The following is a 24,287-nucleotide window of genomic DNA, read 5'->3' on the forward strand; positions in this document are numbered from 1 at the left end:
ATATCTACAAATAAGTTTTGAGATTACTGAGAAAATAGATTCTCCTCCAGCTGTTGTCCTCTACATATGATCAGCAGTAACATTCACACAGCGTGCCCTGGTGGTCGATTGGTTAGAGTGCATCCCATGTAATTTTACAAGGGACTTATGCTGCAGGTCATTCCCCTCTCGCTCCCTGTTTCCTGTTGGCCTCTATGCCATCTACTGTATAAATAAAAGGCCAAAAAGGCCAAAATAAATATTTAAAAAAACAGTAACATTCACACAGAGGACCCTTGAGTTTTTATCTTTAAATTGTTGATGCACATTTCATAAAACTACTACTGAGCTATATGAGTCCCTAACCCAGTGAGATGATTCAGTGGAGGCCACGGGTAAATATAAGGATAACTTCTCCTCAAGAGCTTTCAAATGTTTACCATTATCTCACACAACACAGTAGTGTTGACATGTCCTTGACATTTTTGGGTGAGGTGGAACATTTCAAGAGTGGCCTTTTCCAGATGTTGCCAGATGGATATCTTTGCATGGAATCCATAATATTTTGTCTGTGCTTATGAGCAGATTTTCATTTCAGTCTTGCCTTTGTGTGAAAAATATCCACCATTTATGCAAGCTTTGCACAGCATTTATCACTTGCAAGCAGCTGTGCATCATCACACACTTCAGTCCCTCCCACAATTCATACCAGCACTTTCCTGCGTGACAACCATCAGACCTCTGTATGGAGCAATAAGGCCTTATACTCCACTCCTATCTACTCACATAAAGTTATAAATAAGTGGCTTAAGAGGTGTTGTTTTGGCAAAGCACGACACCATCCAACACCAGCTAGGTCCACTGTCTTGGCAACAAGTGCCACATGATGCAAAACAGAATGTGACCACCACAACATCGGGATTTCTCTTTTTCACTCTGCCATTGGGTCGCCTGACCATAGTTGCTGAACATCATAATCTGATGTGAGATTTCCTTTTTTTGTGTAATGCCTTGCAAAAAAGGAAAAAGTCTATAATGATGTTTTCATCCAGAAAGCACACATTGGCTAAGAGTTGAGCATGTCCACTGATGTCTGTCAAATCATCAATTTGCACTGCAAATTTACCACTACACGTATGTTCTCCAAAACAACACCTTCAATGTCTGCAGACATATCATCCCTCTCCTGTCCTTTGGTAATTTCTTTAATGGCATCTGGGCCAAGCATCATGTTCACAATGACTTTGAAGACCAGTAATATTAATGTCTCTGCCACAGTGTGTGGCTTTTTTGATTTAGCTACAAGTTCAGCCACTATGTAGCTACATTCATAAAGCTCTCTCAGACACCTTTGTGGTCTCCCTCATCAAAGTTACCTATTTTTCAGTGTGATTATGCCAATGAATAGGTCCATGGCACTGTTGGATAGCTTTTACTCACATTCTAAGTACAACAGAGTCAGTGCAGTTACCCCCATTTGTAGTGGGCTCTTCATCTAGAAGGACTTTGACCAGGATCAAGTCCAGGGTCTGTATTTTTGTCATTCAAACGTTTGGTCTACCCGCGTCTCTATTTCTATTATCCGAGATCAACAAGATCATTAGGCTACTAATCACACTACCATCACCTGCAGGCATAGAAGACTAGTAGATATTGACCACTAATAGTGCCACCATTGACACTCAATGAGAGCTGTATGAAATCAATTCAAAAAAAAATTTCTGGACCAATTAAGTAAAATTGGATAAAAACATAGGTTTGCAAGCAGCGATGAACAGGCCCTCGCTCCCCCATGCATGTCGAGCTGTGGCTAAGTCGGAGAATGTAGCATCACTAAGGTCTTATGTCTCAGCTGAGTTAATTTCAGGTGTAAATACTTAAGATGACGGGAGTAATTATTGAAAGAATGAAGCAAGTGACTTCCTGTTGCCAGTAGGTGGTGCTATGACTGTCACTAAATATGAGACTGTCCATTTGTTCAGACCAGGACGCTGAACAAACGTATGAAATTAGGAAAAGCTCAGACCATGTGGAGTCAAGTTATGAGGGTTTGAAATTTCATGGCGAGACATCGAAATTCGCCGCATCACCACAGCAACCAGGAATGACGAGCAAATAAGCTTTTGATAACTTTTCATCTCCAATGTCTCAAGATGATTCTGTGTGAATTTGAAGTGGATGGGATGAAATCTCTAGAACTAGTTCGTTCAAATATGAGGCCAAAATCGGCATTAAAATCAATAATTTGATTAAAAATGGCCGACTTCCTGTTGGTGTTAGGGTATGTGTCCAAGAGACTTTTTGGTGCGTCTTGACATGATGAACATGTGGCACTTGCTTAACTTTCTTGGATACCCTGGAGCCTTGTTCACAGCAATTGAAAGGATCAATTGATTGCCTTTCATGGCAAGGAAGGATATTGCAATTAATTGCTCTTCATAACAACCTAGAGTCAATTCAAACTGCCACCATTAAAACTGAAGCAGCAAACTTTGTGAAAAACATCATATGTGTCAATCTCAAAGCTTTTGGCTGCAACTGTACACTGTCTGTCTGTTTAATATGAAGAACATTTGTTTCACAAACTGGAGCAGAGGGATACATTCTGGTAGTGGCGTGCAAGTCTGTTGACATTCGGCTTTTACTACTGAAGATGTGCTCAAAGAAAACGGATAAACTGGTTGCCAACCACCAATAAAACTAAGCTAATGTGTTCAGTATGTATTTATCTGATGTGTTGTGAAGGAAATAAGCATTGGGAGTAACTACGTTCCATAGACTTAGAGATAAAACTGTTTGCTAGGCTCTGTAGTATGGAGCCCCATTTGATTCAACATTAAATTAATGAATAAGTTCATTGTTAAAATATAACAGTGTATAAGTAAGCATTATGAAATATGAATTCATTATTATGAAACATTTCCATTACTATGAAACATTTTCCATTATTAGGAAATAATCTTATCATAATTTCATTTTTGTTATTTTCACAATAACATGGTGTATTGCTTAATAGTTAGTTAATTTCTTAATGGCATTTTTCAGAATGGCTTTTTATTAGTGCCACGGGGTTCAAGCTCCGAGGCACTCCACTCCGCGAGGCAACTATTAATCTTCTCCATACTTATTATTCCGCTTCTTCTTCCGACGTTTTTCGGCGCATAACTCCTCCCGCAGCTTTGAGAAAACCCCGACAATATATACATCAAAACGTGCGTCTCGATCGGGGGAGGGTGTTTTGATGTTGAAATTCCAATTTTTCCCAAAGTTATTCCCAAAAAACCGTGAGATTTCTCCATTGGAAATGAATGGGAATTTTTTGAAAACCCCCCAAAATTTCACCTTTTTTCACCTTTTTTCAGAGTCACCTAGCTCGCTCATACGTGCACGTAGAAACATGATTCAAACTTTAAAACGGAGGAAAACTTGTCCTCTCTGGAAAAATACCAAACTATTTTCACATAAAATGTAAACTTTTCAAACTATGAGCAGTCAAACGAGGAGTGGAAATCACTTTTTCGTCAAAGTTAGAGTGGAAGCGGCAGTTAGCTTGAGTGAGAGAAGCAGTAAAAAATGACCTCAGTTTTTATTTTTAACTCGAGCTCACGGCCAAACCGTAAAAAGGAGACAAATAATTTTTTGTCAAAATGTAGACATAGGTGTTGTGATTCATAAAATGTGACTTTGACAGGCGGGGTCTGCACAAAATTTAAACGAGGAGGCCGAGACTGGCAGCAATACCTGTCTCGCTCCCCATTAAACCTAATGTAATCATCTTCTTTTTACAAAAGAATCTCACTCTGTGTTCACACTGAGCTTACTCGCTCATTTTAAGGAATATCTGAATAAAATAAACACTGTCAGAATCTGCCGGCTTCTGTGTCTCTCACGGTGTTTTCGGTTTTTGGACAGGAGTTACGCTTTTCTCACAGTTTACAATTGTTCGGGACCTTGTCAGAAGCCAAATTTTTCAGAATTTTCTACTTTTTTCAAGGCAGATCCTGAAATCGCCGTAGCAACCTCAAGGCCTTAACTGACCTTGGCAACCTGTTGCTGGGCAGACTCTGATCTACCTTTCTGTGATTGGCTAAACTGATCTACCTTTTTGTGATTGGCTGATTCTTCCTGTCTGTCTGTTTTGCCAGTTAACTGAGCTAATTCATTTGAATGGATTAATTCATGTTTACTGTGGACAAAATAAATAGTTTTATTATTTTGTATTGTAGTTATATGATTTGTGGTATAAAAAAAGATTCAACATTTATCAATAGAAGATGAACAAAATGTACATAATATCATTTCATACAACCAAGTAATTTAAAATAAAAAGTATAATAAAATCTACTCTCTAAATGATGTGAAGATTTACTGAATAATTTCATAACAGTGATGTTCCTGTCTGTGGAAAAAATGAAGTTTAATTACTAAGTTTAATTAATAAGTTTAAATAAATATTATTTATGCTTAAATATGATTAACATTCACTTAATATTTTCAGGAATGTTAAGTTGAGAATAAAGTACATTCACAAAGAAAAAATAAATCTTGTACTCGTCCCGGCAGTAGCCCCGTGGCACTCAAAATTTCCCTGGAATTTTCTAGTTTCATAATGCTGTTTTTCATCAGAATGACTTTTTGCCAGTGGGTTGGACCTGTATGCTCATTGGCTGATCTTTCTCTGCTCTATGGCTCTGACATCGACTAGTTTTGAAACACATTAGAAGGAATAGCAGAGGAAAAAAACTCTTTCAAAATACTTTTGTTCTGTCATGTGCTCTGATGCAGCATCTCAGAAGTTGCAGATTTATCAACATGCTGTCAGATGGATTAGGGTTAGGGTTAGATTTTACAGTCTGAAGGAGAAACTTGTCATACAGTATAAACAGCTGTGGATAACAGACTCTGTAAGAATCACCTACATTCATTAACAGATCAGTACAGATGTTTTAACCACAGATGTTCAGATGCTTTTCTTGTTGATAAAATCACTAAATCAAAGACCCATTCTCCACAAAAACACCAACAACTCTCTTTCTGCTGTATATTTTCACTTCTCCTCCCACCATGTCACCATGCAGCTGTAGACCACACAGACGTGTGCTCCTCATCTGTGAACCCGAGGAAGAAGACCACCGGTTTAAGAAACTGATCATTCATTTGTTTAAAATTCGTTTTTGTTTGTTTTTGCAGCTATTGTTTTGTATTACAGTTTTGGTTTTCTTCGTCCAGTCATGGAGTAACCAGTAAAATCAGCAGGGTTTTAATTGCTAAAAGTATAGAAACATGATCAATGTGGTGCTGAACCCCTTGGAAGTGCTGAATCCCCCCCACAACACACACACACACACACACACACACACACACACACACTCTCTGTCTCTCTCTCTCTCTCTCTCTCTCTCTCTCTCTCTCTCTCTCACAGTAGTGCTCCATCCACACGTAAGGACGTTCAACATTTTCTGGGGTTTGCCAATTTTTACCGCAAGTTCATTAGGAATTTCAGTACTGTTGCTGCTCCTCTCCACTCTCTTACCTCTACTAAGGTTCAGTTCTCCTGGTCTCCACAAGCAGATGCGGCCTTTCAGCGTCTGAAGCAGAGTTTTGCTTCAATCCCCGTGCTGACTCTTCCCTCCCACTCCAGCCAGTTAATTGTAGAGGTGGATGCCTCGGACACCGGCATAGGGGCCGTGTTATCCCAGCGGGCAGGTAAAGACAACAAGATCCATCCCTGTGCATATTTGTCCACTGCACTGGACTGCACTGGAAGACTGCAGACATTGGTTGGAGGGAGCTGAGCAGCCGTTCATAGTGTGGACGGACCGCCAAGCCAGGTGGGCCCTATTCTTTTCTAGATTCCATTTTATTTTGTCTTATCGCCCAGGGTCCAAGAATGTCAAACCAGACATTTTGTCCCGTCTCCACTCCCCTGAGACCAGTCCAGAAGACCCCAGTTCCATTCTCCCAGCGTCTTGTTTGCTGTGGGCAGTCTCTTGGGAGATAGAGTCCATGGTCAAAAAGGCTAGTCAGACCATTACCACACCTATGGGGGGGCCTCCAAACAGACTGTATGTACCACCAGATTTGAGGGGTATGGTAATCCACTGGGCTCATGCCTTGTAGTTTTCCTGCCATCCTGGGGTGCGGAGGACTATATTTAGCATTCATGAGAGGTTCTGGTGGCCCGCCATAAGAAAGGATGTTTCAGACTATGTTTCAGCCTGTTCAGTCTGTGCCCAACAGAAGTCACCTACTGTTCCCCCAGCTGGCCTGCTCCAACCTCTTCCAGCCCCGCATCGTCCCTGGTCTGACATCTCCGTTGATTTCGTCACTGGATTCCCGCCCTCAGAAGGTAATAGCACTATACTGACTGTTGTGGACAGATTCTCCAAGATGGTGAAATTCATTGCCCTTCCTAAGTTGCCCTCCGCTAAGGAAACAGCGGAGGTCCTGCTTATTAACGTCTTTAGACATTTTGGATTCCCCAGGGACATTCTGTCTGACCAGGGCCCTCAGTTTGTAGCACGGTTCTGGGGGGCCTTTTGCCAGTTGGTGGGGGCTAAGGCTAGTCTAACGTCTGGTTACCACACTGAGAGCAATGGGCAGACGGAAAGACTTAACCAGGACCTGGAGGCGGGCCTTCGATGCATCACGGCCCAGAACCCCTCAGCTTGGGCCAAGATGCTTCACTGGGTGGAGTACACTCACAACACCCTGCCCTCAGCCTCCACCGGGTTGACCCCATTCCAGGTGGTTTTTGGTCACCAGCCTCCTATGTTCCAGGCCCTGGAAAAGGAGATGAGCATATCTTCTGCTGCAGCCATGGTCCGCTGTTGTTGTGGAATGTGGGCCCGAGCCAGAAGGGCTCTCCTGCATTCCTCTGAGGTCTACAAAAAGTCTGCCGACCGCCACCGCCGTCCTGCCCCTGCCTACACTCTGGGCCAAAAAGTGTGGCTTTCAGCCAAAACATTACCTCTAAGAGTGGAATCTCATAAATTGGCCGCATCCCGCATCCACCCTACATTCCACGTCAGCCGCATAAAACCGGTCAGGGTGAGCCCCCTTGTCCCCGCTATCAAACCCCCTCCGCCTCCGCGGATCATTGATGGGGGCCCCGTCTACACTGTCAAGAGATAGTTGGCGGTCCGGCCGGGGGCGTGGATTGCAGTACCTTGTTGACTGGAAGGGGTACGGCCCTGAAGAGAGGCAGTGGGTGCCCTCTTGCCACATAGTGGACCCCCAGCTCATTGCGGACTTTCACAGGGTCCATCCCCATGGTCCTGGGCCGCCAGGTGTCGGCCCTTGGGGAGGGGGTACTGTCAGGGCCTGGTAGTTTTGTGATGTATTTTGGTTGAGTTAGTTTTTTGTCTTGTCTACTTCCTGTTTTATTTTGGTATGTCTTGTCTAACTTCCTCCCCTCCTGTTTGCCTCCCTTTCCCTAATGTGTTTCACCTGTGCCTCGTTATCCAGTGTGTATATATGTGGTGTGCTCGTTTCCTTCTGTGCCAGATTGTCTTGTCAGTTCCCTGTCAGAGTTCCAGCGTTATTCCAGTTTAGATTATTAGTGTTATTGACCAGTTTTTTGCCTTTTGGATTCTGAGTTCCTGGTGATTTTGTACTTCTGCCCTGTGATTTTGGACTTCCTGGTTTCTGACTTTTGGACTGTATTAAACGACTTGAGAACTCCTCATCCCTGTGTCCTGTCTCTGCATTTGAGTCCACTTGGTCTGTGCCTGATAAGTGGCAGGCTTTTGAACTTTTCATCGCCTTTCTTAAGATGACACTGACCAGGAAATCTCTAGGAGGAGATTGTTCGAGGCCTAGAAACAGCTAAAAAATAAAAAGCACATTAAAATCAAAACAGCTGACTTCCTGTTGGACTTGAGGAGACAGACTTTCAAAAGTCTGGACATGAATGATACATATGCCTACCAAATTTTGTTAATCTATGTAACATCTAAAGGTGGGGTCATGGTATTTGAAATTTTGTAGGGGGCGCTGTCAAGCCATTTTGCCACATCCATACCTTGAACAGCTGCTGACTGAAAGCGGAGCTCTTTACAATAAACACTCCATCTCCATTTACCATAGACACGCAGCTCGAGACACTCTCTCCTCCTCTCTCAGATCGTCTTCATTTTGATTTAAAACTGCAGTGATGTCTTCTGTGTTGTTGCCATCATTGCACTCAGGTTCAAATTGAAAAGACAGAAGACATTTTTATCTTGCTGTAGTGTGAACAGACTGTGACTGAAGACCGCTGCAACCATTTGACATCACTACCGAGACTGCATTGCGACATAAACCATTATTTTTATATCACATTTATATAGTTGATGACAATGTTACTCTAATAAGGCCTACTGCAATGCTGTGTCACTGCTATTGTACTAAAATGCTGCTGCTGCCACCTTGTGGCAAAAGATTCACATTTTGAATTAGGTAGTCTGTCATCAATGACAGTAGCTCATTTGAGGGATGGAAAATGCCCTTCATTTTGTTTGCACTAATAAATACCGCTACCTGTAATCACTGATAAAATCTTGTTCTGTAATGTTTTCTATATGGTCATAAATATTATTATTACAAATTTCCTTGAAATATTGTGATAATATTTTGTGGCTATATCGCCTACTCCTACTGTACCGTATATCTGACCATCATGACCAGCCACATTGATATATGTTTTTATCTGACAGCTGTGCTGACAAATAAATGTGTTGTGAACCTGAGAGGAGTCGTCTAGTGGTCCTTGTCTGCTTAGGTTAAGTCAAAATAGAGGGGTTACACTGAAATTGAAATGGCAATTTGCTATTCTGTTCGATACAGCAAAAAGTAAAATTATTAGTCACAAATGATCAGTCAAACGTGGTTGACCTCATCTTCCGTCGTAGCAAAATCAACCTCTCAACTGTGTCAGCAATTCATCTACAGTCGTAAATATAAAATGACAATATAAACATATTCAAAAATCAGGTTGTGACAGCAAATCTTTCACTGCCTACATTCATCCAATGACTGTATATCCATTTATTACTTTACCAATTTCAGACCTATGATGACAACACACTGAATAAGTAATAACATATTTCACTGTGATGATTAGAAAAACTATTTCTGATGTCTTATGCCACACCCATTTTTTTGCATTTGTAGCACCATCCCAGTGGTACATTTAAATGAAACGTTCAGGGTATATTTCAGGTGCATGTGTACACATCCTATGGGTTTTGTGATGATTGGCCCAACAGTTTTTATTGTTGTTGTGTATTTATGTGCTGAGCTACGCCCTTTTGAAACTCACTGGTCAATATCTTAAAAAAATAAACAAAATATCGACAAACTTTGTACAAGTTTTGATAAGCTTGATGTTATGATGATTTATGGAAAATCTGGTAGTTTCATGCTTTCCAGCTCCCAGCCAATTGAACAATTGATTTTTCCTTGTGCCTCAGGATCACCTTCATCTGATCCTTAGCCACCCAGCCAGCTATTCCCAGTCTGCCACACTCTCTCCATTCATGCTGCCCACAGCTCCACTCCGCCATTCTCTGAGCTCCTTTCCCCCCTGTTCGCAGCCTCCATCAGAACTCAACATTACAATAAACTCTTCTTTACTCATCATACTGCTCAGTGTCCTGCTCTTGGGTCCAACTCGTGCTCGTAACAGTCTGTTTCTGGAGGCAGCAGGACTGATATTAAATCACCTGATGTCACCAGCTTGCTAGAGTATAACCACACACACCTCTATACTCATCAGACTGGTTGGTTATAACTCCATATCCTTCCTTTTTATGAATGACACGATAGGTTAGCAGCCAACTTCGTTTCAGCAAAAGTAACTCTAATGTTTTATTCTTGATCTGATCATGACTATTATACCGTCCAAAGTTGAATGTCCCCCTTCTTCAAAAAGACATTCCAGCAGTGTTCTTTCCGTTCACATGGATTCTCAGCTGCACCTCATCACTAATCAAGCCACTATATATATGCTCCTGCTGCTCTCTCACTCTGGGCCCAGATTGTCTTTGCTACTATGCCAGCTCTTCAAACACTCGTTTATGGAGTGATACTACTGATGACTAAATGCTCTGGGATTAGAATAATTTTCTGATACCCAACCCATGATCCTTGTGACCAGTGACGGACTGGGATAAAAAAACGGCCCTGGCATTTGCACCCACAAGCGGCCCAACTCGCAGATGCAGACCCAACGCACGGAAAGAGAAGCATTTTTGATAGCCCCAATGATGGTGCAGATAAACTCCCATACTTTCAACAACTGCATAAGAAAATTGTCATATCAATGCACAAATAAACCATTATGAATAGATTGTTAGAGCCAGCCGCTCCATAATAAAAACATTTGTCTTACCGTCATGCAGTTAACAAATTGCGAAGGAGCCTGCTCTTTTCCGCAACAAAAAAATTAATCCAATTTGGCGCATTTTTCACCCTCAAACAGCAGCGCTTTCTTGATCTTGTCTCTCTTTTTCTCCGCTCCCCCTTTCTGTCGCTTAGTGCCTCTATTCATTTTTTCTAACCAGTTAATCGTATAATCACCACCACAACCAATCTACTGAATGACTTGACCACCATTAGTCCAACTTCCAACACACAAATGCGCAGACGCGATTTACTACACCTTTTTACGCAATTTACTACACTGCCATGAAATTCCCAGAAGGCATTGCTTCATTTTAATTTTCTCAAACAATCAAATACAAAATGCCAGTAGATTTGTTTTATTTCAAACCATGAACATTTTTTAAAATCATAACAAGAAATTTCCCTTCAAAAGTAAAGCAGGCTGATGTAAAACTTGAAATACACCATGACTATGATGTGTACAGGTATGTGTGGTATAAATACCAATCAGGTCAATAGTATCAAGTACTGCATGCAAAATCATAAGAGATATGAAACCTAGAAGCGCGTTGGGAACTTGTTCAGCACGCAAGAGAGAGTGGGCTGCGTCAGTGCCACTAGGGACCGCTGTGATCTATTTGGCGTGCTCGGCCGGTCTAGACCTTTGCGCGACAGTTCTGGCATCTACCTAATTGCCAGACCGCACAGTCCGTCCCTGCACCGGCCCAAATAGCACGTCGGCCCACCGGGCATTTGCCCGGTATGCCAGATTACCAGTCCGTGCCTGCTTGTGACGTGTGTAGAAGAATCTTTCCCAAACTGGGATCTGAAGACCACCAGGGGTCCTTGAGAGGGCTGCAGGGGGTTTGCAGCAAAAGTACAAATAGAGTAATTTCATGTTTATACTTTTCCAGGGAATGTATCTAAGAGGGGCTTCTTTCACTAAAAAAATCACACACACAAAAAATAAATCATGGGTCTGTGGTCTACTGTACCTATTGCAGTGGTCCTAGACATGACAAGGTACACAGCCTCCATGCTGTGTGCATGTTTAACTGTGTACAAAGCTTGCCATTTCTGTCCCTCTTGATCGCCATCTTCCCTGCTTCTCTTTCTCTTCTCCCCTTACTAACCATTAATAGAATGGGAGGCAGAGCCTTCAGTTATCAGGCTCCTCTCCTGTGGAACCATCTCTCAGATTCAGTCCGGGGGGCAGACACCCTCTCTACGCTTAAGGCTACATTCACACCACAGGCCTTAATGCTCAATTCTAATTTATTGCTCAAATCCATTTTTTTTGTTTGGCTGTTCATATTATACTTTTAAATGTGGCCTGTCTGCGGGCTGCGATGTGAACAGCTCAGGCCCCTGAAGTGACCCGTATGCTCAGTTGATCTTTAATGACGTCACGCACAGAACAGTGTTTATGGAAGCGAACGTGGCAACAGCAACTGCTGGTGAAGTTGGGAGTCTCATTTATGGTCTAACGTTAAAAACAGTGTGTGGCGGCAGCCCGCTAATTTGTGAGCAGGTGATGTTAAAAAGGAGGAAAAGGAGAAAGAAAATTAATACTTTAATGATGTCTTTATGCAGAGCATTAGCTGTGTGATGCTGTGTGTTGCTCCAGAATAACGTCAAAGCCGCATTAAATGCAACCTGACTGTTCAGATTGCGGTTGCATTAAAAAAAAAAATCTGATATTTATCCGATTCAGTACCACATTTGAAAGTGGCCTGAATCAGATTTGGAGATGGATTATGCTGTTCACATTGTCAGAAACAAAATCAGATATGGGTCACATTTGAGCGAACAAATCGCTTTTAACTGCTGTGTGAACTAAATTAAATATTCAGACAATAAAAACATTCACACATAAACTGAAACTTGTATCTTGCCAAGAAGGACAGTCTGCCGTTACTAGTGCTAACCAATACTAACGTTTCATTCATAGAGAAACACAGTCAGTAACGTGGTAAAACAAGCCACAGATAGTCTCAGAACTTACCAGAGAGTCCCACCTCAACACTAACCCGTGCCCAGGCCTCCTCCTTTTTTGTCCGGTCCCGATAAAATGATGCAGCCGTGTCATACAGGATAGGGAGCCCACAAACTGCAACTATAAGTTTCTCTTCCATCTTCTCTTCTCTTCTCTTCTTTGTGGACAAGCTTACGTGCTTACGTCACGGATGTGACGTTGGGAGAAACTCGCCGCTGATTGGATGTCGCGGCGCGATGTCGCCCGAAAAGTTCAATTTTTCCAACTTTATTCGCAGCGCTCCAGACGCTTCATTCGCTTCATTCGCGTCGCGCCAGATGCTTCATTCGCGCCGCCTGATATGAAATCGCGTGTTATCGCGCCATTTACATTGATTTTCTATGTAGACTTGCTGCTCAATTCGCGTCAGACGCTTTTGGTGTGAACGCCCCTTAAGAGTAGGCTTTTTGATAAAGCTTATAATTTGGGCTTACTAGGCTTGTCCTGGACCAGCTCCTCGTTGATTCTGCTATAGGCTTAGACTGTCGGGGGACTCCCAATCCCATGATGCACTGAGCTTCTCTCTCTCTCTCTCTCTCTCTCTCTCTCTCTCTCTCTCTCTCTCTCTCTCTCTCTCTCTCTCTCTCTCTCTCTCTCTCTCTATCCATCCATCTATCTATATCCATTAAGATTTATGTACCACTAATGCATTCACTAACATAAACTTCTTCCCCGGAGTTATCTGTGCTTTCTCGTCTCACAGGTAATCTGGGCCCGTAGACGTCTGGATGACAGATTCCAGTCCCGGACCTTCTAGCTTCATTGTTGATTTTCATTGTGCTTCTCTCTCCTATCCTTCCTCTCTCTCCTCTCAACCCCAACCGGTCGAGGCAGATGGCCGCCCACTCTGAGTTTGGTTTTGCCTGAGGTTTCTTCCTGTTAAAAGGGAGTTTTTTCTTGACACTGTTGCCAAGTGCTTGTTCTCTTTCAAATTAAAACCTGAAGAGTTCGGTTTAGAACCTGCTCTATGTGTAAAGTGCCTTGAGATGACTTTGTTGTGCTTTGGCACTATACAAATAAAGATTGATTGATTGATTGACTAACCACACACAAGTACACATATTCACATCACACATCACACAGCTGTTGGTGAGACAACATAGGCTAAGCTAAGCTACATGCTAGGTACCCTCATCCTCAGCCACATGTGTTGCTGCTGAGCCAGTATGTGTTTGGGAGCGTTGACCACGAGTCGGAGCCATTGCACCATTTTGTCCAGTGGAAACACCCTAGTATCTGCCTCTTGTTCTTGTGTTCTTTCATTTGATTGTTGAAGTGATGTCTTGGTTGGTCTGTCTTTGGACCTTTGACTTAAATGTAGGAGCAGAAAAGAAGATCCAAGAATTTTTCAAGTCGCATGTACATTTAATTTTATAAATGTTCATGTGACTCTGTAAAAGAATCAACCTATGAGGCATTCACTTAGTTATTCTATTATTACAGTTCTGTTAGTGTTAGTGTCTTAAAATGAAATCATGATGAGTTCATTCATGATCAAGACTCAGAAAAATAGATTCAGTTCAAATAGTAATTATGCATGTGAACTATTATGAAAAAAGTTCAGAGTCACTGGCTCACACAATGTAACTCACAACCTCAAGTTAGACACTAAAATTCATCGATGATTTTGCCTTCATATCAAATGTCATATTACCTTGCTTTAGCAACTCCACAAATTCACATTAAGGGACAGCATAGATTTTTCTGCAATTCTGTTTTCAGTAATCAACATGTACTTCACTTCTGTATTTAAAGCCAACATTGACATTAATAGAAACTGCAAATTAGAATCAAGTTTCTGGTCATACAACTTGTGCCCTCTGAGTCCAGTATTTAATTCCCTTGGCTGTCTGTCAGGGTAATTGGCTCATCAGACTGTCTAAAATGATTTCAATATATTATAGGTTGAAATTTTAGATGCAGATATTAGCAGATTAGCAGATTTTGGCATCTTTATTTAACCGACTAATGGGTCTTCAATATTCAATACTTTGTCTTTTTTTGGTTTAAGAATCAATAAGACCCTGTCAAAGAGTTGGTCGGAATTCCTCATTTTCAATGGCTTCTTCAAATACAGCCACTAAAAACAGGGCTAATGTCTCAAAGTTTTCTAATCAATTCATAATTCCCAGGAGGTTTATTATCTTTAAGAGAGACAACCCTTAGCAAAAAGTAGTATATTCAAGTGTACTACGAGTATACTTATTTTATACTAAAACTGAGGCAGTATACTTGAAGTTTACTTTTTATATACTACAACCCCAATTCCAATGAAGTTGGGACGTTGTGTCAAACATAAATAAAAACAGAATACAATGATTTGCAAATCCTTTTCAACACATATATTCAATTGAATACACTAAAAGTTCAAACTTCGTTTTTTTGCAAATATTCACTCACTTTAAATTTGATGCCTGCAACACGTTCCAAAAAAGCTGGGACAGGGGCATGTTTACCACTGTCTTACATCACCTTTCCTTTTAACAACACTCAAGCATTTGGGAACTGAGGACACTAATTGTTGAATCTTTGTAGGTGGAATTCTTTCCCATTCTTGCTTGATGTACAACTTCAGTTGCTCAACAGTCCGGGGTCTCTGTTGTCGTATTTTGCGCTTCATAATGTGCCACACATTTTCAATGAGAGACAGGTCTGGACTGCAGGCAGGACAGTCTAGTACCCGCACTCTTTTACTACGAAGCCACGCTGTTGTAACACGTGCAGAATGTGGCTTGGCATTGTCTTGCTGAAATAAGCAGGGATGTCCCTGAAAAAGACATTGCTTGGATGGCAGCATGTGTTGCTCCAAAACCTGTATGTACCGTTCAGCATTAATGGCGCCTTCACAGATGTGCAAGTTACCCATGCCATGGGCACTAACACAACCCCATACCATCACAGATGCTGGCTTTTGAACTTTGCGCTGATAACATTCCAGACGGTCCTTTTCCTCTTTGGCCCGGAGGACATGACGTCCATAATTTCCAAAAACAATTTGAAATGTGGACTTGTCAGACCACAGCACACTTTTCCACTTTGTGTCAGTCCATCTCAGATGAGCTTGTGCCCAGAGAAGCCAGCGGCGTTTCTGGGTGTTGTTGATATATGGCTTTCTCTTTGCATGGTAGAGTTTTAACTTGCACTTGTAGATGTAGCGACGAACTATGTTAACTGACAATGGTTTTCTGAAGTGTTCCTGAGCCCATGTGGTAATATCCTTTACACATTGATGTCGGTTTTTAATGCAGAGGGATCGAAAGTCACAGGCATTCAATGTTGGTTTTCGGCCTTGCCGCTCACATTTCTCCAGATTCTCTGAATCTTCTGATGATATTATGGACCATAGGTGATTAAATCCCTACATTCCTTGCAATTGTACGTTGAGAAACATTGTTGTTAAACTATTGGGCTATTTGCTCACACAGTTGTTCACAAAGTGGTGAACCTCACCCCATCCTTGCTTGTGAATGACTGAGCCTTTCAGGGATGCTCCTTTTATACCCAATTATGACACTCACCTGTTTCCAATTAACCTGTTCACCTGTGGAATGTTCCAAACAGGTGTTATTTGAGCATTCCTCAACTTTCCCAGTCTTTTGTTGCCCCTGTCCCAGCTTTTTTGGAACATGTTGCAGGCATCAAATTCAAAATGAGTGAATATTTGCAAAAAAACAACACAGTTTATCAGTTTGAACATTAAATATCTTGTCTTTGTAATGTATTCAAAATGGGGTTGTATATTTTATATACTTAAGAATAGTATAGTGAAGTATACTGAAAAGTATAAAGAAAAGTCTAAGACTAAGTACATTAATACTAAGACTTACACTTATACTTTAATACTAAAGCTTATACTTGTACATTAGTATACTTTTTACTTCTTTCTGCCACAAAGTACTAATACTTAGTATATCTTGATCCAAATCAGGTCATTGACTCGTGCTTACATTTAATTTAGCAGAATACAAATGTTTTTCACTACACACATTAGCTTTGAGGTATTACCCCTGTTATAAACTTATATGTTCAACATCATATAGTATATAACTAGTACAATGGCACTATATAGAAGAGTGTCCTTGTGGTATACTTCAAGTATACTTCAATAAACTGAAAAGTCTTATATAGTACACTAGTAGTATATAGATGAGTGTACTTGTTGTATACTTGAAAGTGTACTTTTGTAAACTTAAAAATGTTCCAATTTAGTCCAAAGAGGTATTAAATTAGTCTACTTTCTAGTACACTACAAGTTATACTTACACTTAAAATGAACTTAAAGTATGCCACTTTAATAATGATAATAATGATACATTAATCACTGTATTACAACATTGGCTAAAGGAAAGGTAAAAAAACAGCTGATTGATTTTACTCTCTATTGATAAATATTAACAATAATGAACTGAGAGTGGTCGATATCCTTAAGAAGAATGACCCATATATCATTTTCATCATTTTTAGGTGGTTGATGATATGGCCCCTATATCCTTGCCCCACTCACTCCTCCAAAATGACAAATCTGTTTCAGAAGCAGTCTTTTGAATAGAACAGAACTTTTGTTTTGGCAATATAAAAATAAACATTTTCTCTTCAACTGGTCTCTAATATACCTAGCATTGACAGATAAAATAGAAATTGACATTGATGAACATGAACAAATAGAACAATGTTTTCCCTTTAAACTTCTAAACTCTTCTGCTTAATTGCAGGTATCACTGCTCAATTGATGAGTATTGGTTGCCTTGTTAATATGTGTTTCATACAGTTCAATGTCAGGTCTTAGACATATTGTTCCAGCTGACTTAGGAGCATATAATACACTTTCAGTCTATTTTAATGTATTTCCTGTTAATGAATGCCTTATTCCCCACGAAGTAGGCTTTGTATCCTCTCCTTCTGGCTTCCTCCACAGCTGGCCATAGGCAACTTGACTCTGTCAGCTGAAGTCAAGTCCTCTTTGAAGTGGAGCCAGTTGTTCTTAAGGAAGTTGTTTTCCTTAGATCCTCTCCATAATGCATCTCTGGCTGTTCTGGACAGGAACCGGATGATTACTTGTCACCTTGGCTGGTTGAATCCTCCTTTAGGTTTCCTGAGTCTGTGGACTACATGTATGTCATTTACAACCATGTCGGACTCTGTGGCAGAAATCCTGAAATTGTGATTTGATGTTGTCTTCTGCTTTTACGGGAACACTGTATAGGTGAAGGTTATATTGTCTGCTGTAGCGATTAAGCTAATTTTCTGTTCAGTTTGCTCACATTTGTCTTTTAGATCCACATTTTGTTGTTTTATGTCGACAACTTCTTTTTAGGCCATCTATTTGGACTGTGTTGTAATATACAGCCTTACCGATCTGGTTCTGCTCTTTCATTTATCGTTTCAATGACAGCCATAATTATGATGTTTTGCAGCTCAGAAAGCGGCATCTCATCATTTGATATTTTGCAGAGAAGTGACTTCTCTTTTTGGTTCACACCTTTTGCCTTCATGGTTTGATGTTTCACTGGCATGTCCGGAGAGAAGTTACATTCTTCACCTTGTCTCACTTGACAAGCATAAGAGTGATTATCTTCTTATGTGTCGTTATTCTTTAACAATTCCTACCTCCATATCTTCCAGCCCAGGGAGCTCATCTTCACTTGAGGTTAGCATTGATGGCACTTGCTATTAGCTTATTAGCTTAATGCCGGTCAACATTAACTCTGCTTCCCATAGCTCCAAATGCAGGTTCAAGGCAAAAATAATAGCAAGCCACTTAGTGGGAAATGTCCATTTGTTTCATCAAAGATACTTAATTAAGCTTCAGCAGCTAAGAAAGTTTTAAGAAGAGTTTGTGCAGTTAGTCCTACATTATCTCGCTACCACCTCCAAAGTATGACCAAAGTACACACAAGACAGCATCTTGTGCATGAAAACAATGTACTTGCAATATCACATGATGCTATTGGGCCCAAAAGACTTTCCCTATAGAATTACTTTGTGAAAGAGATGTTTGAGTGTGACAACCCCTGCAAAATAACTCTTTAAACTATCAGAATTTGATCAATTCAGTCTGATCATCTTTCAAAAGTCTAGGGGAGCTGCATGTTTAAATATTTTTAAGTTAGCTGGAGTGCTAAGTGCTAAGTACTGTAGTATGTTTGTGAAAGCTTTATTCTAGTTCTAGATTTCACTGTTTTTCATCCATTCCTGCATGGTCTAAAATGGTCTACAAATCAAAACAAGCTGTGAAATCTGCCTTTATTGCAAAACAAACAAACAAACAAATAACAACAATTAGAATAAAGCTTTCACAATTCTGAAACTGTGTTTTAAAGACAGTTTGGGCTCTCTGAGATAATCTAGTCCAGATTTAGATACTTTTTCCTTTCCTTTTTTTCACAAATGAAATTAAGGTTTTACAAATGTGAATGTGTGTCTCAGAAAACAGTATGGCTCTACCTAATGACAAATGCTATTATAACAGTAAGAAGTGAAAAAAACAGAGCACCAGTTGCTCAACAATGTAAGTTAACCCTTACATACTGTTTAGGGTCAAATTTGACCCCCCCCTTTTTTTTTTTACATTTAAAAAAATATTCTTTTTTTACATTTGACAGCTGTGAAAACACAGACACATCTTTTAGCCAGATGTTCACTAATTTAACCCTGAATATACAAAAATTTAAATAAAAACCATCCTTTTAAAATTGTGTGCTGCTGATACACATTTTAAATGTGCACATCTGACCTGTGGTTTTTTAAATTAAAAAAATGCAAAAAGGGACAATAAAGTAGTGATTGTGAATTATTATTTTTTCCACAAGATAAATCAAACATTTATTAATGACTGATTGGGAATTTGTGAATGTAAATTGGTGTAGAAACTGAATATGAGTAATATATACTTCTTATTGTTATATTCATATTGTTATATTTATCATAGTTTCTTATCAGGTTGGATTGTGCTGTATGCTGCGATTATATTCTTTGACACTGTTTATTTATTAATTTTTTTTGTTTTATGACTCTGAATATGAACAGTATGTGAAGGTTAAGTACACTCTCTGTATGGCTCAGTATGATCATAACTCAGAGGACAGATCATCTTGACCAATTATGACCCCCCCCCCCCCCCCCCCCCCCCCACACACACACAATTCTCATAGGATTTTTGGACTGGTATCCAGTTCTTATAATAGACTACATCCATGGTATGCTATTTTTTAACAGCAGGAAATGGCTTTTTTGACTTCATGCGCCACTGAGCAACTTTCATGAATGAATGGGGCCTCACCTCTGACTTTGTATCCAGGTCTCGTTATGCATGCATAGAACACAAAACAGGACGGGGTTTATAGCAGCTTTCATAATATTCGTCATTATAAATCAGGGACAAAAAGAGACAAGGCAGAATGCATGCAGTGGATGCTGATAACTTCATAAACATTATGTTAACCTAAAACTACTGCGCAATAAACCATTTTTCAACTTCGCAGATATTGACTGATTACATTGTGGGTGATATCGAAAATGCATACATTTTTGGAATGTCAATTATAACTTTATTGCTGCGTTCACGTATTATGAGTCTTGATTTCATTATTTCCGACGGCACCTCAAGGGGTCATGAGATTTCCAACCTTAGCCTCTAACGGAAGCCAGCTGAGGGAAAGGGTAGAGAAGACAAGATGGCGGAGTGAGTGGGTTGCGCTGTGTACGGACGGTTGCGGCCCTTGAAGTTTGTCGAAACGCTGTTTAAGACTGAGTAGACGAAAAAAACAACAATACCATCGGAATTATAAGTAAAAAAGGCTGATTTCCCTCAGCGCGGAGGAGGCCGTGGCTTTCCCCCCCCCCCCGTGGCGGTCCTTGCGATAACGTTAGCTTGATGCTAACGTTAGCTAACGCTAGATTTGACTAGCTGCTACTTAAGGCTCAGAGGTGGCTGTTACTGGGTGATCGTTGAAGGCCATACGCTTTTTCGGATTTAGGGTTGGATGTATATACTTTGATACTGACACGGCATTCCGTGTTGTTTGAGGCAGGTCTTATTATTAAGGAAAACCTTTTGTAGCTGGTAGCCTGTGAATTGAGCGAACAACGCCAGTATATTTTCCAACTTGTTTGTTACGTTAGCTAACATTAACGTTATTTCCAATACTGTGTGTAGTAACAGCTAACGCTAACTTAGTCCATAATTACGTTAACAAAAGCCATCTGGTTCGGAACTCTTTATGTTATCCTGGCAATTGGGCTAGACTGCCACACAGCATTTCCAAAAGTGAATTGGGTGGAGATTGTCATTTGGTGGATATTATGGCGAGCAGCAGCGGGTCAAAAGCCGAATTCATTGTCGGTGGAAAATACAAGCTTGTCAGAAAAATTGGATCGGGATCTTTCGGCGACATATATCTGGCCATCAACATCACAAATGGAGAGGTAATTTACGTCACTAATGTTAACGTTACATTTGTCTATGTTCTTGTAGGAAGTTTGTAGTTAAATTTCCTCCTGAAAATGACGGCGACTGTACCACAAAACTCTGAAGCTAATGACAGTATAGCTCCAAGTATAGCAATATAGTCTGCTGAATTAAATTGACTAAAACTACTACAATATAAATTGGCATTATTTAATTTACAGTGTATGTCAAGACGATTGTCATCAAAGCTACTGTAACTGGCGTAGTGACAAGTGAACTGTAGCGTTAGGTTCAAATGAGTGTAATCTGTTGTGTGTTTCAATTACAGGAGGTAGCAGTAAAATTGGAGTCACAAAAAGCCAGACATCCACAGTTGTTATACGAAAGCAAGCTGTACAAAATCCTACAAGGTGGTGTCGGGATTCCACATATAAGGTAAGGTGATTCTGCTGTGAGTGGTGTCGTTACAGACAATGGGGTGAGCCAATATTAGTAGCCTTATGTTTCATGGTTTATATGCACTATTGTGGTAACGTTTGCTGTGGAGAAAATACTGCTAATGTTACAGCGAAAGTAAACTGGCATAGGCCTGCTAATCTGCCTAACCTCATATAGTCTATTCTAGTACCAATAGCTTTTCGGCGAACTCTAAAAAAATCCCGTCGTATGTTAACTTTACATTTTGAGTTATTTTAAGTGGGTGTATTAGTTTCGTTGAGACCTCTGTTGTGCATTTTATCGTGAATTAGTGTTGTCAGGGGTTAGAGAAAGCTACAGTGTGGTTGGAAATGGCCGCTCCTCTTTTGTTGTGTTAGCTCCCAACATGTCTTCCTCTACCCTGTTAGAAAATGGCGTCGGAGCACAGGAGCGAAAACAACAATCCATGCACCACGGTTGAAGTGTGCTCTAACCGCGTGATTTCAGGCCTATCTTGGCCTTGTCATGCAGTGCAAGCGGTCACATACTGTTTTGTTGTGTTGAAATACATTTTAAGAGTTAGCTTTAGCTCATTCGAGCAAGCTGTGCCACATTTCAACACTATATAATGTTAGTGTAAAATATACAGTGTCTTCTGGTATTCCTATTCATGTTTTAACTTAATGTTGTTAGCATTAGGGAGGGGCTTGATACATTAGAGATTTTGCTGACACAGTTTGGCACCTGTTCCATTTATTTGTGTATAAATTGGCTAAATGGAGAATGTGCAGAAATGTGGTAATACTGCACAGATGTGGAAGTTAAATGATCATAGATTTAGTTCTGTGTACACTATAATGTGTAAATGGTATATAAACAATCTGTTTAAATGAGGAGAAGGCACTTGCAATAAATTCATTAATTTAGATTTAGCAAAAAGAAGGTGAATGTAGTGATTGGCTTTTTTTTGGCCAATACCAGTGTTCTTTACACACACACACATGCAAGAGTGAAGTCACTGGCAAAACGTCTGATGTCGTCTAGTCTCAACCAGTGGTGGAAGAAATACTGAGGTCTTTTCCTTAAATAAAAGTAGCAATGCTACAATGTAAAACAAGTAAAAGTCCAGCATTCAGGATCTTACTTGAATTAATGTACGGTTTCCCATACATTGATTTATTTTTGGTGACCCACTGCATTGTCAATATTGATTGCCACCTAATGATATTTAAAAAACAAAACATTTTTTACTATCTAAAGAGTAAAATCTTAATTTATTGCAAAGTGCACGCAGTGCGTTTATTCTCTGACGCCTCTTTGCCATTCTCCCTTTATATATATCTTTCTCTCTCACACAAACACAATGACAACGCAGCATCTCTGAAAAACCCCTCCTCTTGGCAAACACATACGGTCATGTCACAACATCTGTACTTTGGAGAGGTTCTGTCTTGCAATCTCCACTTCAAAATCAATTACACATCTACATCACTCTAAAGTGTGTGGGCACTGAAACAGACTTTGTGTTGCATTCAGGTGTACCCCGTAAATTCAGAAATATATACTTGAATGGCAACAGGAAGTTTTCTTTTTTTCTTATTTTCATCTGAAATACATCTGTCATTACTTTTTTCTTTCTCAAAAACATTTTTAAATAATTGCAAAACCAAACCGTTCAGTGTAATAGATTCCAATCTTCAGAATTCATTCAAACAGTTGAAGCAAATTGTGAGTAGGGTCATTCTGTGTGGACTCAAATAAAGTGGTCTCAGATTTAGTTCAGACCCACTGCTGGAAAATCAAGGGGATAGCTCCATAGTTAGCAACACTGGTTAGCCTAACCTGACAACGCTAAATGGAGAAATGTGAGACTTTTGAGTCTCTCCTGAGTTTGGCTCACCGTATGCCCCCCGGCCCCCACACACAGACAAATGCCTAATACAACACTTATTACTGTTCATGGGGACAGGGAAGAATATCCAAGTCCAAGATATGTGTGGCCTCTGCTTGAAATTTGTTGAGCACACTGGACCTCACAGCACATTTTGAGAACACTGCCTTATGCTTCATGTTCTTTATTATGCTGGATAGACACTGTCCCTTCTTATTCCTGACCATAAATAAACTTTCCTCTTACAGGCCAATGAATATCAATTGAGTGTTAAAAAGTCATGTTTCTGGTGGTTTTGGTCCTTTTTTTCTTTTTTCAGGGTTTGAAGCTAAATAAAATCCTCCTTTTGTTAAGTTACGCAAGTAGAGGCGTTTCATTTACTCTTTGTACCGGTAATTTTGGTTTCACATTGCAGCCAAGTCTTGTTAAAGCCTGTCCAACTTGCTGGTCCTGTTGCCCCTCCTCCACTCCGCCTGTAACCTGGTTTTCCTTTATACAGTCACCTCCTATCATAGTTTCTGTTGTTTCCTCAATCCAACCTGTTCAATAAACCACACCCAGTGTTGAATTTGAAACAGCTTTGGCTATGCGCATGGTATAATGCACCTTTTTAAAAGTGTTAGCTCACACCCCATTTACACCAACACAGTCAAATAGATTGAGACAATCGTTTTACAGCAGTTGAAGTTTTAAATGAAAACTATTTGCAAATTCATACATTCAATATCCAATAGGGGAAGTAGTAGATGTTGTAAGGATTTAACTTGATTCAATTTTTTTTTTAAATGTTTGTGGCATAAAAGGTATCAGATAATTTTTCAAAGTAGAATATGTGTCAGTGTATATATGTTTAAAACAGTAGCATATGACAGCATTATCTTTAGTCTGGTGGTTGTTCATTGTAATTTGGTATAAAGTAAAGGCTTATCAGTGAAGTGTATGCAACTACCACGGCTGAATGTAATGTTTTTTTCTGACTTGGCCATTAGATCTTAGTTTTGTATATTTTCACTGACCTGAAAGCCAAAAAGTGAATTACAAAAAAAACTTATTTTTTTGAAAAAACAGTGTTGGTGACTTATTTTACAGAATACGTCTTGGTGCCTTGGTGAAGTTCTTTTAGTTTTAGTTGTATTCCATTAGATATTGATTATAGATGTTGATATATCACACAAATACGTACAGTCGCCTGT

The 24,287-nt window shown here is 40.1% G+C and overlaps 1 protein-coding gene across 2 annotated transcripts in view; it reads left to right on the top strand.

The window, feature by feature from the left end:
* Positions 1-20,048: 20,048 nt before the first annotated feature.
* csnk1a1 (casein kinase 1, alpha 1) overlaps positions 20,049-24,287 on the top strand; it is a 33,269-nt gene continuing 29,030 nt past the window's right edge. For both annotated transcript variants that reach the window (XM_053324482.1, XM_053324483.1), the window contains exons 1-2: positions 20,049-20,803; positions 21,115-21,221. In XM_053324482.1, coding sequence (XP_053180457.1) covers positions 20,681-20,803; positions 21,115-21,221 — 230 coding nt within the window. In that variant the 5' untranslated portion in view covers positions 20,049-20,680. The remainder of the gene's footprint in view (positions 20,804-21,114; positions 21,222-24,287) is intronic.

This window comes from Scomber japonicus, chromosome 8 (genome assembly GCF_027409825.1).
Source record: "Scomber japonicus isolate fScoJap1 chromosome 8, fScoJap1.pri, whole genome shotgun sequence".
NCBI classification, from domain to species: Eukaryota; Metazoa; Chordata; class Actinopteri; order Scombriformes; family Scombridae; genus Scomber; species Scomber japonicus.